Source organism: Megalobrama amblycephala, linkage group LG24, assembly GCF_018812025.1.
Source record: "Megalobrama amblycephala isolate DHTTF-2021 linkage group LG24, ASM1881202v1, whole genome shotgun sequence".
Taxonomy (NCBI): domain Eukaryota; kingdom Metazoa; phylum Chordata; class Actinopteri; order Cypriniformes; family Xenocyprididae; genus Megalobrama; species Megalobrama amblycephala.
In genome coordinates, this window is record NC_063067.1 from 9490985 (window position 1) to 9511366 (window position 20382).

At 36.6% G+C, this 20382-nt stretch overlaps 1 protein-coding gene across 3 annotated transcripts in view; it reads left to right on the top strand.

Annotated features, from left to right (window-relative positions):
• Positions 1 to 20382, top strand: part of LOC125259905 (ankyrin repeat domain-containing protein SOWAHB) — a 33886-nt gene that overhangs the window by 12143 nt on the left and 1361 nt on the right. The window contains exons 4-11 of one of the 3 annotated variants that reach the window (XM_048177906.1): positions 4365 to 4481; positions 8320 to 8376; positions 10008 to 10109; positions 10274 to 10285; positions 10682 to 10684; positions 17982 to 18068; positions 18175 to 18177; positions 20253 to 20325. In XM_048177906.1, the coding sequence (XP_048033863.1) occupies positions 4365 to 4481; positions 8320 to 8376; positions 10008 to 10109; positions 10274 to 10285; positions 10682 to 10684; positions 17982 to 18068; positions 18175 to 18177; positions 20253 to 20325 (454 nt within the window). Of the gene's footprint in view, positions 1 to 4364; positions 4482 to 8319; positions 8377 to 10007; positions 10110 to 10273; positions 10287 to 10681; positions 10685 to 16680; positions 16686 to 17981; positions 18069 to 18174; positions 18178 to 20252; positions 20326 to 20382 lie in introns of all 3 variants that reach the window. The other 2 variants (XM_048177905.1, XM_048177904.1) reach the window with 2 other exon arrangements.

A 20382-nucleotide genomic window follows, 5' to 3' on the forward strand; every position in this document is an offset into this window, starting at 1 on the left:
TCTCGCAATGCGCCATCACTGCTGAGGTTGGACACAGTAAGACAGTCATTGTAACGTTTCTTAAAAGATCCCAAGAGTTACGGGACAAAAAAGTCAAGTAGTGGACCCAAAAAGATTTCACCTGCACTGAGTTGGAGGATCCGACTGGGTGTCTGTGAAGACACAGGCTGATCCCCGCCCCAAATTAAGGCCCTTACTGATGCTGACAGCAGCCCAATAACCATAAGACAGCTTCTGCGAGAGAAGGGCTTAAAGAACAAAAAATCTCTTCAAAGGCCACGTCTCTTCCCATGCCACAAACCTGCCCATTTGAAATTTGCATGGGAGCACCAAACATGGGACAGTGAAAGGTGGAAGAAAGTTTTATTCTCTAATGAGAAAAATTATCCTGGATGGTCTTGGTGGCTTCCAACACTACTGGCATGACAAGGAGATCCCACTGGAGATGTTTTCTATGCGGCACAGTGGAGGAGGCGCCATCATGTTCTGGGGTGCTTTTTCCTTCAATGGGAAAATCGAACTTCAGGTTGCGCAGGGGCGTCAAACGGCGGCTGACTATGTGGACATGTTGCAGCGGGCATCGCTCTTGACTGATGGCCCTCGTCTGTGCGTTAATGACTGTGTCTTTCAACAGGAAACACTGCAATTCACATTGCCAGCCTGACAAAGGACTCCTCCCAGAGCTCTTTTGGACCGTCCTGTGTGTTCCCCTGATCTAAATCCCTTTGAGAATGTTTGGGGATGGATGGCAAGGGAAGTTTACAAAACAAACGTCAGTTCCAGAACGTGGATGCCCTTCGTGAAGCCATCTTCACCACATGGAGCAACGTTCCCACCATCCTCCTGGAAACAGTCACATCAAGCATGCCGAAACGAGTGTTTGAAGTGATCAAGAACAACAGTAGGGCTACTCAATACTGAGCCCTTTTTTTGACACTTTTAGTTCTGTTTTGGGTTTTTTTAAGGCTATGGTCTTAAACTTTTGATCAGCTGATGAACAGCCTGTTTGAGTTTCAATGTCGTTTTCAATAAATTGCCTACTCTCTATTATTTGTCTCTTGTTCCCATTTCTTCTTTGGCATTTTGAAGCAGTACTTATAACCTGGTTACGATCCAAAAGCGTGAAATGCGAATACTTGTAATGTTTCCCCCGGTCTTAAGATTTTGTTCAGGAGTGTATATATATATATATATATATATATATATAATATATACTTGCATGTGTGCATATTATATATATATATATATATATATATATATATATATATATATATATATATATATATATATATATATATATATATATACAACAAATATACAAAATAATACACACATATATTATGTGAACAAAGTTTTATTTTGGATGATTAATCACGATAAATTGTTTGACAGCACTAGTTGTTACGTTTAGGTATTGGGTAGGATTAAGGGATGTAGAATATGGTTCTGCAGAATAAGGCATTATTATGTGCTTTATAAGTACTAATAAACAGCCAATATCCTAGTAATATGCATGCTAATATGCAACTAGTGTATAGTGAAAATTGGACCCTAAACTGAAGTGTTAATGAAAATTACTTATAACATCATAAGCTTGGCCATTATGAATCCTCATTATGAGAATTGATGACAGGGTTATTATAGTTTACTAAAAGTAAAACTATTAAAAACATTGTTGTTAATTGAAATAAGGCTGAAATAAAATATGAATATTAGATGGAAAAATAAACAGTGGTTGATGAGTGGCAGTTTTCACCCACACATGGAGTGCATACAGTTCAACACACAATAGTGTGAATTTCCTGTCAGCACTTATTTCAGCCACACTGAAATCGTGTCTAGAAAACTGTTAAACTGACTTACTGTACGAAAGCATGAAAGTGGCTGCAGTTACCTCTGAGCAATGAAATACCATCTATACACTGTGTGCAGAATTATTAGGCAAGTTGATTTTCTGATCATATTTTTTTTCCAAGCACATTTTACTAATTCCAATCCACATCAATCTTAATAACTACTATTAATATTGTTTTTAATCATTTATAAGTGATATATAATTGGTCATGAAGGCTGGAAATGAAAATGCCTTATATTCAGGTGTGCAGAATTATTAAGCAGGTTTGCTTTTACAGGTAAAATGAGCCAAAAAAGAGATTTAACTCAGACTGAAAAGTCAAAAATTATTAAATACTCTTGAGAAGGATGCGATACTAATGCAATACTAGAAATTACAAAGTTAAAGCATGACCAAGGGACAGCAAAATGCTCATTGGGTCAGCGGGGTCATAAAAAACAGGTGGAAAAGAAAAGACACACGTTAACCTCAAAATAATTAAGAATTAAAGTGAAGAATTAAGTGTGAAAACATCAGGAACCCTTTAGTCTCCAGCGCCACCATTTTCCAGAACTGCAACCTACCTGGAGTCTCCAGAAGTGCAAGGTGTCAGCATCTCAGAGACTTAGGTTAGGTGAAGAATCCTAAAAAATGACCCGCTCTTAATAAGAATCACAAGCTGAAGTGTTATAAAATACATGAAGACTGGGTTTTTATAGGCCTTATAGACAGACAGCTTGAGAGTGACTCCTGAAGGACCAGCACCACATCCTCTTGTACCACTGTTTGAAGAATTTATCTTCCAGAATCTGGCAGTAAGGTGTGGGAGTTCACTTTTAGTCCATCTCTTATCCTAAAATGTCTGTTTTGCAGAGATGGACTAAAAATGATCTTCCAAAACTTACTGCCAGATTACAAGAGGTACAAGAGGATGTGGTGCTGGTCCTTCAGGAGTCACTCTCAAGCTGTCTGTCTATAAGGCCTATAAAAACCCAGTCTTCATGTATTTTATAACACTTCAGCTTGTGATTCTTATTAAGAGCGGGTCATTTTTTAGGATTCTTCACCTAACGTAAGTCTCTGAGATCCTGACACCTTGCACTTCTGGAGACTCCGGGTAGGTTGCAGTTCTGGAAAATGGTGGCGCTGGAGACTAAAGGGTTCCTGATGGTTTCACACTTAATTCTTCACCTTAATTCTTAATTATTTTGCAGTTAACATGTGTCTTTTCTTTTCCACCTGTTTTTGTATGACCCCGCTGACCCAATGAGCATTTTGCTGTCCCTTGGTCATGCTTTAACTTTGCAATTTCTAGTATTGCATTAGTATTATTGCATCCTTCTCATGAGTATTTAATAATTTTTGACTTTTCAGTCTGAGTTAAATCTCTTTTTTGGCTCATTTTGCCTGTAAAAGAAAACCTGCTTAATAATTCTGCACACCTGAATATAAGGCATTTTCATTTCCAGCCTTCATGAACAATTATATATCACTTATAAATGATTAAAAACAATATTAATAGTAGTTATTAAGATTGATGTGGATTGGAATTGGTAAAATGTGCTTATGATCAGAAAATCAACTTGCCTAATAATTCTGCACACAGTGTAGTTTTGTTTTCCTGGGCCCGTATTTATAAAGCTTCTCAAAGTGCCATTTTAGTCTTAAGTGCTGAGAAATCATGAATTTTCTATTCTTCAAACTTAAGCATGAAAGCAGGTTATCAAATTTCTTAAAGCTAAGAATCACTCTTACTCTCCCAGTTATTTAAGACGGCTCGAGAGGTCTCTCAAATGGTTAGGAGTTGCCAGTAGGGGCTTGTGATGGCACTGAGGAGACAGAGACATGCGCAAACCTTTCAGGAGAGTAAGAATGTTTTTGAAATGTTTGACGACGAGCAGTTAATCAAACAGTATGGTTTGGACAGAGCAGACATCATCTTTGTCAGCGCTGATTAATGTTGGGCTGAATTGTTTGACTAAGGGGCCGTTCACATATTTCTTTTGTGCGTGCAAATTCGCTAATGCAAGGGCTTGAAATCAATTAATCCTTTGCTGATACTTCCTCGTCATCGTGGAGAGGGCAGTTCATGGTTGCACGGCAACGACAGACGCCACGGGAGCGCAAATGATTGTGGAAAGGAGGAAAAAATGCCTATGTCATCATCCAAAATCCCGTTTGTGGCACAGCAAAGTGTTGTGAATCATCTCTAAGACTGACACTTAGGATTTCGTCCTGCACTTCACTTAAATTACGACCGAGATGCTTGATAACTAACTTTTAAGCGCAGCTTTGAGCCAAGAATTCTTTTACTCTTTAAGTCAATTCTTAGCAGTGTTCTTGTGAGTAATTCTCGGAGGCTTGATAAATACGGGCCCAGATTGCAGAATAAAGGTTGGATGTCTTCCATAGATGTCTGCTGAGAATGCATTTGGCCTCCTTGTTGTTTTGTCAGCATCAGCTGATTTGAGTGCAGTGAAGTCATCTCACTAAGTGATCTTAATGAAACTTCTCCTTTTCTTGTGATCAGCAGGCAGACAGCACCCTCTCACCGCCAGCAGAGGAACCAGAGAAACCAGAGCATCTGACGGAGGAGCTTTCAGCGTCAGACAGAGAAGATGAACTCGACAAGGATTCAGGGTCAAAGGTTAGAGCCAAGTAGCTTGAGTACCCTTATCTGTTTTTTAAATTGATCACAGACTATTTAAGATGTTTGCGCTGCTTTGTCTGAAATGGAACAAATGTTAGAACAAGCTTCTTTTAGTTGTCATAAAAGCACTGAACATGGAAGGCTCGGTGGATGTATTAGTTTACTCCCTTTAAAAATGCATTTCATACAGACAATGACTTAAAATGATTCAGATGTCTTAAAACTCATTTTGATGTTTTATCTTAAAATAAGTATTTTTAGGAGGCTTTACCATCCAGAGACTGTAATGAATGAACAATCAATTTTTTTCTTTAAAAAATTGTAAATTATATACTATAATACTATAATAATATATTTTAAGATTTAAAATAAAAATAATAAAATAATAATAATAACAAATTTTAAATTATAAAGTAATTTGGCATCATATTTTAATAGTTTCTTTAAAAAATAACAAGTGAAGTGGTTTTATTTTTTAAAACAATAAAAGCTTCCAAATGTCTGCTAAATTAAAGGTGCCCTAGAATTAAAAATTGAATTTATCTTGGCATAGTTGAATAACAAGAGTTCAGTACATGGAAATGACATACAGTGAGTCTCAAACTCCATTGTTTCCTCCTTCTTATATAAATCTCATTTGTTTAAAAGACCTCTGAAGAACAGGCGAATCTCAATATAACACCGACTGTTACGTAACAGTCGGGGTGTACGCACCCAATATTTGCATATGCCAGCCCATGATCAAGCCATTAGACAAGGGCAGAACGTCTGGATCTGTGCACAGCCGAATCATCAGACTAGGTAAGCAAGCAAGGACAACAGCGAAAAATGGCAGATGGAGCAATAATAACTGACATGATCCATGATATCATGATATTTTTAGTGATATTTGTGAATTGTCTTTCTAAATGTTTCGTTTGCATGTTGCTAATGTACTGTTAAATGTGGTTAACGTTACCATAGTTTCTTACTGTATTCACGGAGACAAGAGAGCCGTCGCTATTTTCATTTTTAAACACTTGCAGTCTGTATAATGCATAAACACAACTTCATTCTTTATAAATCTCTCCAACAGTGTGTAATGTTAGCTTTAGCCCGTTAGCTGCAGCCTAGCTACTATCAAACTCATTAAGAATCAAATGTAAACATCCAAATAAATACTATACTCACATAATCCGATGTATGCGTGCAGCATGCATGACGAACATCTTGTAAAGATCCATTTGAGGGTTAGATTAGCTGTGTGAACTTTGTAAATGCACTGTATTATAGTCGACAGCTCAGAGGGGGCAGGGAGCGCGCGATTTAAAGGGGCCGCAGCTTGAATCGGCGCATAGTTAATGATGCCCCAAAATAGGCAGTTAAAAAAATTAATTAAAAAAAATCTATATTTTGAGCTGAAACTTCACAGACACATTCAGGGGACACCTTAGACTTATATTACATCTTGTAAAAAAATGTTCGATGGCACCTTTTCCACAAACAGGAAATGACATCGCTGATATATAGATCAGTAATGCTCACTGTAGACTTGCTGAATTCAAAACTGCATACTACTTGTACTATTTCTGCCATAGAAAGATATGGTAAAAGTAGTATGAGTAGTATTTTAGTATGCGGTTCTGAATTCACCACATGTCAAGCATTTTTTAATATTCAGACTCTCATTCAGCTTGTCAAATTGTGAAACCCCAAGAAAACTGAGAAAACGAAAATGTATTGAAAATATGTTTGAGTAACACTCGGTAACACTTTCTATGACGCCTGTATTTATAATGCATTATAAGGATATTCTTAATGCATTACAATACATGCATAATGCCTTATAAACAACCTTATAATATGTTGTATCGTCTTATAAATAATCGTAATAATACTTAACTATTTGTGGTTATAACTATTAAGAGTATGGTGATTTATAACACACAATGAATGAATTTCATCCACTTAAGTTATAATGTATTATATATCCCATACTTTCATATCTTTTACTTTCCCAAGTCACATATCTTTACATTGTTTACTTACGATCTGCACAGTATCATACTACATGTGGCATGTGTACTTTCACAGGTGAAAAATATTATTTTAGCTTTATATTTCATTACTACACCACTTCTTAGCTTTAGATAACATTAAACCAGCATGAATACATTTCTAAGAACTTAGCACATGCTACATTTTTTCCTCAAGATAATCTTATTATTTGTCATTGCTCTTATTTGCTCATCCTTATTTGTCATTCACCCCAAAGCTGGCACAGAGCACCATAAACAAGCTGCTCATTTGATATCTGCAATACCAAGACTAACCAAAAGGTGGCGGCAGAATAATTAGCTGGATTTGAGAGGCCATGTTTCAGCCAGGGGTGACAGCATGAAAGACACATTCATTTCCATTTGAATGAAGCTTTCTATTCTTGTGCAAAACAGCAACATGCTTCACCTCATTATAGAGAAAATGATCATCTGTGCCCTCCAAACATTTGTATGCAGATCAATCTGAGATGCGGCTAGTTAAAGGCCATGGCATAATGTTGGAACAGGAGATTTGATGCTTTTTATCATTTTATTTTATTAATCATATTGAGTCTTTTTTTATATTTTGCTCTTAGAGTTTTAAGACGGTGAATGTTTGGTTTTGCATTAACTGTTTCTCATTCAACCACGACACATGCAAACTCTTTAAGTGGAATAGATTCACACTTGAAAGCTCTTCATGCCCGAAAGCTCTTTCCAAGAAGCGAGACAAAACTGACGTGCGTCTTAAGAATTATTAATATGATGCACTGAAGCTGAAATCATCTGCATAAAATGTGGTTATTTTAATATTTTACAATGCAACAAATCTCTTTCATTGTGGTATCCATTACTGCGTTTGGGTCACGCTACTGTGATTATTGGTTACCAGTCTGGTTGATTTTCAGATGGAAAAAAAAAAAAAATTTTGCATGCACTTATTCAATCACTTACCTGCTCGGTTACATTCATTCTTGTTTCAAAAGGAAATATGTGGTTTAAGCACAGGTAAACAAATATTGCTTGCAGTCTTTAGGAAAAGAGGCCTTGTTAGTGTAGCCTACATGAAAGAGCGCAAGTGTTTTCCCACTGTCCGCTTGGACACTCCGTCGCTATCCTGAGAACAATTAGCAAGCACGTGCACTGCAAAAATGACCCAAACGCTCCATTTTCCCTCACATTAATTAGCGTGACTGACACTTTGGTACATAAAGAGAAATTGACCATCTCTTTGGCTCACAAAGCTGGTGGATTCTGGTAAAACAGCATACGATAAAAATAACAAAAGACATAGTTAGGGCAATTTGGTGCTCATTGGAGCTAATTGTTCACCTCTGGCTCTTTTAAGCATTTTTTTATGGTTGTGTGACCTGAGAAGAGGTCAAATTGGAGGAGCTTTCCTTAGTTTTTACTGTTCTTCCATTTCAATTTGTTGTGTTTTTGAGGTAAACGTCCCTGGAAGTTTTGTTTCTGGTATTCAGTGGAAGTCTGTGTACTGATAAATAGAGCAGCATTATGGGTGTTTCCTGTATTTGCTGTGTTTACTTCATCTTTGTTGGGGCCTATTTATGTCTTTGTGGTCTGTTTACGCCGTTTATTTGCTTCCAAAGTTCTTTAAGTCTGGACAGCTCTGGGTTTCCCTACCCTCATATCACAACTACAGAAGAGGAAGCGCATGGCCGCCGAACCCAAACACCCAGTCTAGCATGTCAGATTATTTATTTTACTAACTGTACAGTTTCACACTGACTCCTCCATATTCCAGGTGATGCTGACAGGTGGTTTTGTGAGTGATTTCAAACATATTTCTTTCCTAGAGTGAATCTGAGCAGGAGGAGGAGTGTGGAGGCAGTTTGGGATCCACCGCTGTGGCTGTGAGTATAATAAATCATACATCTTGATATAGTTTACAGTAAAATATCTTCTAGAATATCTCTGTTTCTGTAGTTACTGTTACTACAATAAAACTCTGTTTTTTGTCCATTACTGTCGTCAGTTAAGCCACAGAAAGATTCCTAGGCTGTCTGAAGGAGATACAATTTTAATTTATCACTAATTTGAAAAAAAAAAAAATTGTGCCCTTGATTAAGACACTTAAACTCGGGTTACTCCAAGTTTCTCCCTGTAAGAATTACTGTCAGTTGCGAAGGATAAAAGCATCTGCTAAATGATTATTTACTTACTTTTTAGTGGAATCAAATAAATTCACCATGGTAAATGTTTGGAATTATGGAAAAATTGGAAAAAAAAATATATCATGGTTTCCACAAAAAAAATTACTGTGTTCAACACTGATGATAATAATAAATGTTTCTTGAGCAGCAAATCAGCATATTAGAATGATTTCTGAAGGATCATGTGACACTGAAGACTGGAGTAATGATGCTGAAAATAAATAAATGTAGGAATAAATTTAATTTTATAAATTTCGAGAAAAAGGTCGAGATAAAATGTTGAGAATAAACTCATTAAATTATGAGAAAAAAGTTGTTAAATTACGAGAAAAAAGTCGCTAAATTATGAGAACAAATTCGTAATTTAACAACTTTGTTCTCGTAATTTAATGAGTTTATTCTCAACATTTTATCTCAACTTTTTTCTCGAAATTTAACAACATTTTTCTCATAATTTAACAAATTTGTTCTTGTAATTTAACGACTTTATTCTCATAATTTAATGACTTTATTCTCAACATTTTATCTTGACCTTTTTCTCGAAATTTAACAAGTTTTTTGTCGTAATTTAACGAGTTTATTCTCAACATTTTATTTCAACTTTTTTCTCGAAATTTAACGTTTTTTCTCGAAATTTAACAACTTTATTCTCATAATTTAATTACTTTATTCTCAACATTTTATCTCGACTTTTTTCTTGAAATTTAACGAGTTTTTTCTCAACATTTTATTTAGGCTTTTTTCTTGAAATTTAACAACTTTAATCTCAAAATGGTTTTATTTTTTTATTATTGCTTGGCCCTAATCCTCTTCCGTAATTATAAGTGGCAGTAAAGACATTTATAATGTTACAAAAGATTTGTTTCAAATAAATTATTTTTCCCATCCATCAAAGAATCCTGGAAAAAAATATATCATGGTTTCCACAAAAAAAAATTACTGTGTTCAACATTGATGATAATAATAAATGTTTCTTGAGCAGCAAATCAGCATATTAGAATGGTTTATGAAGGATCATGTGACACTGAAGACTGGAGTAATGATGCTGAAAATAAATAAATGCAGGAATAAATTTAATATTATAACAGTTATTTTAAATTGTGATAATATTTCACAATATTGTTTTTACTGGATTTTTGATCAAATAAATGCAGCTTTGATGAACATGAGACATTTTAACATATTTAAAAAAAAAAACAATCAAAAACCTTTTGAACAGTAGTGTAAATGTAACTAGTAATGGGACTATGAGTGAGATACTGAATTTTAAAATTTGTTTTCAGTGTAATTTCACTAATGTAAAGGACTTCTCTTGTTTATTTCATTCATAGCTGGATCCTCTTGAGAAAGAGTGGATCTTCTCGGCAGCAAGTGGCAAACTGTCTCATCTCATTCAGCTCCTGAAACAAGACTCTTCTCTGGCCAATAAAAAGGTGAAGAGAGCTTTATATTCTCTTCTTAAATGTCCTGTGTCGTATCTCTGCCTGAATGCATGAATGCCTTATTGTGATTAGAATGAATGCATGCATCTCATATCATAAACTCACTTTTAATAATTAATGTTTGTTGGTCTTTTCACATGGTCGGAACAAACCAGGACTTTACCTCAGTAAGTTTACAACCAATCATACAACGCTACACTTACAGTACCAGTTTATATATATATATATATATATATATATATATATATATATATATATATATATATATATATATATATATATATATCTCCCAGGATGCAGCTCATGATTTAAAAAAAAAAATGTTATCACTACATACTTCCATTTGCGATATTTCTTAGTTTTAATGACTTGACTGATATTCTAAAATGTCAGATATGAAAAATGTTATTAATAATAATAATGAGTAGATGTGTCCAAACCTGACTTGTAGTGTACACAGGATATTTAGTGAAAACTAATTTTGTGATTGTGTGACAAATTGTTCATTAATGGATTTTTTTTCTCTCTCTCTTTTTAATCCTCCTGGATTTGGCTACTAAAAGGGGGTGAGTTGAATTTTGCCTTCTTCCTTTTTCAGTGTTGAGGAAACTGTTTTATAGTTCTCCAAGCCAAGATAATTTTTGATCATGTTTGCTCAGCTGTAAAGCTGCGTACTCACTCAAAACTGCAAGAAAAACACAGCAATACTAGAAAAGCTACATATATAAGTATGAAATAAAAATACAGTTAGTTCCTCCCCAACACTGTCTTTTTAAAGCATCATTGTTTCAGTTCATCAGTGATGATCGGTGAGTCCGTTACAGCACATGTCAATGTTTACCAGCACTGTGAGCAGCTTGTCAGCGACGTACATAGTTCTGGACCGCCGATTCCCTGTGGCTCCTCGCAAGGTTACCGACTTTCCTCAGTTTCCACTCTCGTACCCAGGTGCAACACAGACCAAAGAGCAAAGCTCAACCCCAATCGTGCATTTCAAAGGCTTATTTTCAGAAGGATTATGAAAGATAGCTTTTTAGCTCCTTCACCCCCCAAAAACAAGCTCAAATCCTTTTATTTGTCCCCCCTGTGCGCTTAAGAGCTTTGAGTCGGTGTTTGTGGTCCCTGCCTGGGCCGGAGTTCTCACACTGTCCTGTGTCGGACCACCTTCTAAGAACCTCTAAGCCCTTCGCCTTCCCCGCGCAGACAAGATACAACGGCGGCCATTGAAGTGCGGGGAGATTAGGCCTCACCTCAAAGACTTCAACCACTTAAAGATAATCTGAAAGTAATAGAGCAGGCTGGGATTAATTGGAGAACAATCGCCGCCGTGTCCCCAGGAAGGTGGTAAGTCTGACCCCCAGGTGGCTTTGATGCCCCCCCTTCCTGAACCAGGAGGCATGCCAAGTGAGCCACCTCTTCTTGACTTGGTACAGGGCAACTGTGTTTGCAAGATGTCGTTTTACCTTCTTTCCTGCCATTTTGCCTTCTACACTATAAAAAATCAGAAGTTGAGAAAACTCAAAAACTTAAAGGTGCCCTAGAATTAAAAATTGAATTTACCTTGGCATAGTTGAATAACAAGAGTTCAGTACATGGAAATGACATACAGTGAGTCTCAAACTCCATTGTTTCCTCCTTCTTATATAAATCTCATTTGTTTAAAAGACCTCCGAAGAACAGGCGAATCTCAACATAACACCGACTGTTACGTAACAGTCGGGATCATTAATATGTACGCCCCCAATATTTGCATATGCCAGCTCATGTTCAAGCATTAGACAAGGGCAGCCAGTATTAACGTCTGGATCTGTGCACAGCTGAATCATCAGACTAGGTAAGCAGATGGAGCAATAATAACTGACAACTGACATGATATTTTTAGTGATATTTGTAAAATGTCTTTCTAAATGTTTTGTTAGCATGTTGCTAATGTACTGTTAAATGTGGTTAAAGTTACCATCGTTTCCTACTGTATTCACGGAGACAAGAGCCATCGCTATTTTCATTTTTAAACACTTGCAGTCTGTATAATTCATAAACACAACTTCATTCTTTATAAATCTCTCCAACAGTGTAGCATTAGCCGTTAGCCACGGAGCACAGCCTCAAACTGATTCAGAATCAAATGTAAACATCCAAATAAATACCATACTTACGCGATTAGACATGTTGCATGACGAACACTTTGTAAAGATCCATTTTGAGGGTTATATTAGCTGTGTGAACTTTGTTTTATGCTGTTAAAGGCAAGCGCGAGCTCCGTGGGCGGAGAGCATGAGCATTTAAAGGGGCAGCAGCCTAAATCGGCTCATAGTTAATGATGCCCCAAAATAGGCAGTTAAAAAAATTAATAAAAAAAAATCTATGGGGTATTTTGAGCTGAAACTTCAGACACATTCAGGGGACACCTTAGACTTATATTACATCTTTTAAAAAGACGTTCTACGGCACCTTTAAACCCCGATATACTTCAAGGGAAAATGAACAAACTGGTGTGATGTCAATTCGAACAAAATCACACCAAAACAAAGTTCGTTTGGAGATTGTTTTTGGAGTTTGAAGCAGCTTTCCAAAGCAAACTTTCCAATAAACACCTTCAAACTACCATTGGTCCATAGCAATTATGAAATAGATGGGTGTGGCTCTGAGGCCCCGCCCTCTTTCTCATGGAAGTGTTCTTCTGTTCAGTCCGTTGAGGTCAGACGTCCTCTGACCGTGTTCACTAACTGTATACTGCTTCAAAAGTATTTTGAACTTCTTTTTACCCTTAAGCGAAGAAGTAAAAAGAACTTGGCCGTAAATATCAGGCCTTTACTTAGCTTATGGCGAAATTGTTGTACCAACTTAATTAAAGTTGATCTGTGCTTCATCAAATACAATATAGGAAGTTCTATCAACTCAAAATTAATGTTTTTTTTTACTAGATCCACGTTGAATCAGCTTGCATTTTAAGTTAAAGGTGAAGTATGTAATATTGACAGCTAGTGGTTGAAATGGGTACTGCACTCCAAATTCAAAATATTATAGAGAGTTGTTTCCCCCACCCCCTCCACCTCAGACTCGAAGCTCACGCTGGTTGCCAGGTTGAGGATACGCAACTAGAGCGTGCGCCATTGACAATGGAAGGCAAGGAGACTTACCGCGTTGCAAGGATTTATCCTCGTTATAATATGTCCCCGTTCAAAGAGATTTGTAGACCGATACCGAGGCTTTTTAGGTCAGGTAGAGACTGCGATCTCTGACTTAGTTCTTTTTCTTGCTTCCATGGCTGCAATATACAACATGTTTCCCGCCAACTGGCAACCCGGGCAATACTTTTGGGTATATTGGCAGTGGGCGGGATCACACAGACCAAAACAAAAACAGACATTCTGACACAAAGTAGAATAACTGGCTGTAGCTTTGTTTTTTAGAAAAACAAGTATGTGAACTTTGCATGTTTCCTAAATATCTGCAAATATTATTATGGTATTTGTATGCTTTAGTACAGATTACTAAAGATTACACACAGCACCTTTAATATATGCATTGATATTATATTAATGATGTAGAACTATTAGTTTGTCTAACTTGTGTATCAGTTTGTTGAGCCAACTGAAAAGGTTGTATAGAATTACCTCTATACACCAAAGCAAGTTGTGTATATGTGCTGAAATGGAAGAAATCTCAATGATTTTACAGCAAAGTATAATCAAAAACACTGCAAAGAGCTAAAACATCTGTTATTTCTGAATAACAAGTATTTGTCATCGTAATTCCACCTGCTTTGACCAAAAATACAAATTTTTCAAGTGCATCAACAGTGATCAAACTGAGCTTAAGATCCTCCTGTGTAATATTTTAAATTGGTCGAAGTAAATGGTAAACTCTAATTGACTTTTTATGTAGTGGAAACTTTTTTGACATTCAATAGTTTAATTAACCTTTAAAATAGAGTTGGTCTCACAAAACGAAAGTTGTTTTTTTTACAGTGTAGCTGTCAAAGATGCTCATTTTATGCTGTCCTTGATCTTTTCTACCACCTCTATTGTTTAAGTCTTAAGTTTTAAGTAGCTAAGCTTCGCCTTTACCCTCTCAGTCGCTAAAGTTACACATCACCCCGAGCCCGTAACCCGACACGACACGCATCATCTCTGTTTTCCTTTCACACGTTGGAAGCTCCTTTGGGGAAAATTCCAATTCAACCTCTCGCAGTGAAGCTCATAAATAAACAGTCGCGATCTCAGATGCAACGTAAACACTGCTTCCTTTGAGCCACTCGAGCAGGACCACTCGCTTTCTGTCCACCAACAAGATAAGTGCAAATGAAAAGCCACCTGTGCGCTCATCTCTTTCTTTTTTGTCTCCTTCTCCAACATGTCATCCTCTCCTGACACCTCCCGGACTTCCTTCTTTCCCAGTTTGTGAGTACATCATTTATCCATCTCTCTTCTTTAAAAGCCGAGTGAATATGTCTCTTTTGGTAGTCATCACAAAGGTGCTATTTGGTTAGTGAGAGTTAAGGGATCCCCGCCAGGCCAAAACAGGAACCTGAGGAACAAGGGTAGGAGACGTCACATCCTGTTGGCCGTCGTCCGTCACGCCGAGCCTCCATGAGACCTGTCGGGCTGTCAGTCAAGCATGTGTGCCGGCCAATCCATCTCAAGGGTGCGACAGTCGAAACAATAGAGCGGCTGATAGGGGAACCAGACTTCATCTATCACAATATGTCCCGCGGGCAGGACTGGAAACACCTACAGTAGACAGGACCCTCCCTTTAGTACAGAACACATGCTTAAGAATACACAATAGTGGAGATATGTTGCATACTGTCACTGTGTACAGATGAAAATGTATGCAGTGTACATGCATAAACATTTCAGAATGTAGTACATTGTTGTCACGTGACTTCAGTCAGTCTAGTTAATAAAAACAGAAATAAAAAGTTTAATTTGGCATTTTTAGTGACAGCATGTGTAAAAAATTCTTAAATTTGGTCAGTTACTAAAATCATAGTTGATAGATATTTTGTCAAATCAACTTTGATAATTAACGTGCTTCAGATAACATAATATTTCGAGTTTTTGTTGATTAAACCAATCGCCTACATTGTTAACTCAAATTTTTAATTTCAACCAGGTAACTTACTTTTTTAAGTTAAACCAACAATTTTTTTTACATTGTGCAAATTAAACATTTTTTTTAAAGAAATTAATACTTTTATTCAGCATGGACACATTAATTTGATCGAAATTGACAGGAAAGGCTTTTATAATGTTAAAAAACATTTTTGTTCACCAAATAATCCTGAAATACAAAAATGCAGCACTGTTTTCAACATTGATAATAATAAGGTTTCTTGAGCAGCAAATCAGCATATTAGAATGATTTCTGAAGGATCATGTGACACTGAAGACTGGAGTAATGATGCTGAAAATTCAGCTTTGATCACAGGAATAAATTACATTTTAAAACAGAAAACCATTATTTTAAATTGTAATAATATTACTGTTTGTACTATATTTTTGATCAAATAAATTGAGCTTTGGTGCGCAGAAGAGACTTCCAAAACATACTAACCTCAAACTTTTGCACGATAATAAATGTTACACTGGAAATGGACACTCACTCAGAGCCCATTGCATTGTGGGATACATTATTCTGTATGAATATATTCCCAAAATAGCCATGTTATGCAACAAAATGCATTTCAGTATGCAACATTGTTGTCACATGACCTCAGGAGGTGGCGTCCTGTTCTCGCAATCATCTTGGAGAAAAAAAAGTTATTTTGTATTTTTAGTGCGGTTTTGTGAAGAAGTGTTTTAACTCTAGGCTGTCCAAATTTAGTATTTGACAAACTGATGTTAAAAATCAAAGTAATATCAGCTGAAATAGAATGAAGACTTCTACTTATCATTTTTTTTTAATTTGCTGTCAGTGTTAAAATGGTATTCTTTGCAAATTTTTATTTAGTATTTTTTGTATTCCTTCAACATTGTTTTAAAAGCATGTAAGGATGCAGTCCATGAAATTGGTTTAGGTTTGGTTTAACATTCTAGAAACAGAAGAAGTGACTAAAGCATCAAATTAATGTTTAATTTGATTACGAGATTGTCTTTTGTCTAACTTAAATGTTTTTTTGTTTTGTTTTTTTCTAAACAGAGACAATTATCTTTCCATAAACAGAAAATTCTGCAGTAAATAATGTTGGTCATAACTTAATTTGATTGGATTGTTAAAATCCAGCTGTGATTTTTTTTCCGCCCACATCAGATGTAGAGAAAAGACTAAAATCAACCACATTAAAGTGGTTGATTTTGATATGTGAAGAGTTCTGATAAAGGAGGTGTGTCACTCAGGCTGAGATCAATAGACATAATCTCCATTCTTCGTTTCGCGCGTTTAGAAGCTCCAGCATCCGTGCATGTGTGCGTATCTGAGCTTGTGTGTGGTGTGCGGCCCCTTGACAGGCCTTGTCAACCGGCTGATGCCTGGGTGGGTCCTCCATCAGAGGGTCATACCAACATCATCAATCTTGCACCCCGTGACAGGCCTGTGCTCCCCCCGCAGTGGGCACACTGGTTTGTTGTTTTGTAATTAGACCGCCATTAGATGGCAGGAAACCGTCCCCTCCACACCCTCTGTGCACAGCTGGGGCCCGCTGGCAGCCTATGGGAGCCACGGGCCGCTCCACCGCGTGGCGTTAGGGGGGTGGGGATCTACCTAGTGGGAGAGAATGAACATGCGGAGTGTAAATGATGTATTACAAGATGAATCAGATGGGTTGACGATCGTGTACTAGCTCAAACAAGCTGGTCAAACAACCAATATGAGGATTCAGATTGACCGTGATGAGCAAAAGTTTGAGACCACACTGAAAATCTGCTGTTTTTTTGGATTTGGACAGGAAATAAACAGTTTTAGGATTAAACTTTTTAAGTTGAATCGTGAAATTGAAATGTACGAGAATTATGTAGTGACCAAAAAAAAAATGGTAAACCAAATCTCTCAAACAATTTCATGAGCTGCATCTTGGGATGCTTTTAAAACAATATTGAAGGAAAAAATAAAACTAAAAAATAAATAATTAAAAGGTTTATAAATAAATATTGAAATAAACTTTTAAAACAATTAAAGTAAAATAAATACATATTCAAATAAAATAAATATTATAATGAATAAATAATATTTGAAGAAGGAATAATTAAGATTCTGCACAATTTCTAGGTCAAATGTAATAATAAAAAAATAAAAATGAATAAATGAAAGAATAAATATTAAAATAAAATAAATATTTTATTGAATAAATAATATTTGAAGAAGGAATACTGAAGATTCTGCAAAGTTTCTAAGTTGAATGAAATAAACAAAAAAGTGAATAAATGAAAGAATGAATAAATATTATAAACGTTAAGATATAGTAAAATAACTTAAAATAAATATAATAATGAAATAATAATTGAAAAACAGTATTATAATTAATTACTAAGTAATCTAATTACTGTAATTTAATTATGTTTCCCTTGAAAAAGTAAAGGATTACTCTTAATTTTCCTGTAATTTAATTACAGTTACTTATGATGTAATCGCATCGAAAAGTGTATAGACTATAGAACAATTCTATATAAAACAATAGTGGATTTAACATCTAATTTAAATGTTAAAATGCATGTTTTTAATGTAACCTTCGCCCTTTACACACTCTGGTGAAGATTTTGCATGATTTCTAGATCAAATGTAAGCAAATTTGCAACACTAATCATGTTATCAAGAGGTCATAGGTCATACTTTATGCAGGAAAATGTTATTTAAATAGTTATTTTATATTTTATGTAAATATGTATACACTTTAGTATTGTAACGTTTCAATATCTCTTGCAGACAGCGCTACACTGGGCTGCGAAACACGGTAAAGAAGACATGACCACAGTGTTGGCGGAAGCAGGGGCTGACATCAATACGAAAGCGGTAAGGAGAGATATTACTCAAAAATCTATTCGTTTTGAGTCGAATAGAAATACATATATGCCTACACTCAAATTCATTTATTTTTGTGTCTCTTTTTCTCTCACAGCATGTAAGTACTCCTCACCTTACACTCACCCTGGATGTGACAGCATGCATGGGCTAATGTTTCTCACGTGTGTGCCAAGCTGCCAGAAGGTGTCCGTTTTTAAAATGTCCACTTCTGACATAACTCCTCTGAAAGGGTATGCGGGTGCCCAGCTGTGCAAATGAATCCAGGCGCTGTTTGAGAATGTCTGTTCATAAATCAAACTCTGTCATGTTAACAGCTTCCCTTAAACAATGTCTTCATGTATTCCAACAGCAGGCTCAGAGCAAAGCAATTTCACTGAATTACCAGGCAATTATGATTCTGTCATTAGATTTTGTTGCTGTAACCTCAGTTAATTTGTGTCCTGTCTTTCTCTCCCACTCTTCTCCTCTTTCTATCGCTCTCTGATTCTGTTGTGATATGTTTTTTTTTTCTTATTGGGACATGGGCACTAGGGGGTGAGTGTCGAATTTCCCTTCACCCTGTCCGTTTCCTTATCACTTCTGAATTGTGGTGAGATTTATCACTAGAGATATTTAAAATGGAGAACGTTTTGTCGCAAATAACATTATCACCCCAAAATCAAAAGAAAAGAGTAAAAATATATTATTAAAGGTACACTCTGTAACTTTTAGTGGCCCTCTAGCGGTTTAAAAACAAAACTGCATGCGTTTTGCGGAAGAACATTGTTTGGTTGTGCTTTGGCTCTTTGTGACTGTGAATATGGTTATCATACTGCTTATAAAACATTCACTATAGGCTTAAGAGATATAAACAGTTTAGACTTAAAGGATCTCAAGCTGACTAGCTGAAGACTTTACTGTAGCTTTACCCATTTATAGTTAATTCCGGCACATAATGAAATGACCCTTCACAATAGATGCTTTACAATGAACTCTGTTCGAGAGCTACATATGGCAATTTATCTGTTCAATAAAATACTTTACTCATCTTTTGACATCATCTCTGCATCGCTTTTACAACATTTCAGTGCATGCTGAGGTGCACAGTGCGCAGAAGTCACCAACTTTCTGCAGAGTCAGTAGCTACAGACCTTCAAACTTTGTGTGACTTTCAGATTAGCTCAAGAACAGTGCGTAGAGAGCTTCATGGAATGGGTTTCCATGGCCGAGCAGCTGCATCCAAGACTTACATCACCAAGTGCAATGCAAAGCGTCGGATGCAGTGGTGTAAAGCACGCCGCCACTGGACTCTAGAGCAGTGGAGACGTGTTCTCTGGAGTGACGAATCACACTTCTCTGTCTGGCAACCCGATGGACGAGTCTGGGTTTGGCGGTTGCCAGGAGAACGGTACTTGCCTGACTGCATTTTGCCAAGTGTAAAGTTTGGTGGAGGGGGTTTATGGTGTGGGGTTGTTTTTCAGGGGTTGGGCTTGGCCCCTTAGTTCCAGTGAAAGGAACTCTTAATGCTTCAGCATACCAAGACATTTCGGACTATTTCATTCTCCCAGCTTTGTGGGAACAGTTTGGGGATGTCCTCTTCCTGTTCCAATATGACTGTGCACCAGTGCACAAAACAAGGTCCATAAAGGCATGGATGAGCGAGTTTGGTGTGAAGGAACTTGACTGGCCTGCACAGAGTCCTGACCTCAACCTGACAGAACACCTTTGGGATGAATTAGAGCGGAGACTGTGAGCCAGACCTTCTCGCCAACATCACTGCCTGACCTCACAAATGCGCTTCTAGAAGAATGGTCAAAAATTCCCATAAACACACTCCTAAACCTTGTGGAAAGCCTTCCCAGAAGAGTTGAAGCTGTAATAGCTGCAAAGGGTGGGCCAACTCCATATTAAACCCTACGGATTAAGATGTCATTAAAGTTCATGTGCACGTAAAGGCAGGCGTCCCAAAACTTTTGTCGATATAGTGTATATATATAATGCTTTTTTCCTATGAACCTCGAATCTATGACAATGGGTAAATTCTCATTAAAATAAAGTCACAGTGCATCTTCATGGATGATGCCATTTCGTTATGTAAAATATATATTTTTATTTATTCTTTTGATTATGAGGTGAAATATTATCTGGACATGCTCTTGACAATCTTTGTGATACTGACTCTTATTCTCACAGGGATACACACCTTTACACATCGCAGCACTGCACGGACATCGACATATAGTTGACCTGCTGGTTAGGACGTACGGTAAGCATGTTCTGCACAAACATTTAGTTTAAATCATCTCACTCATTGAAGAATGGC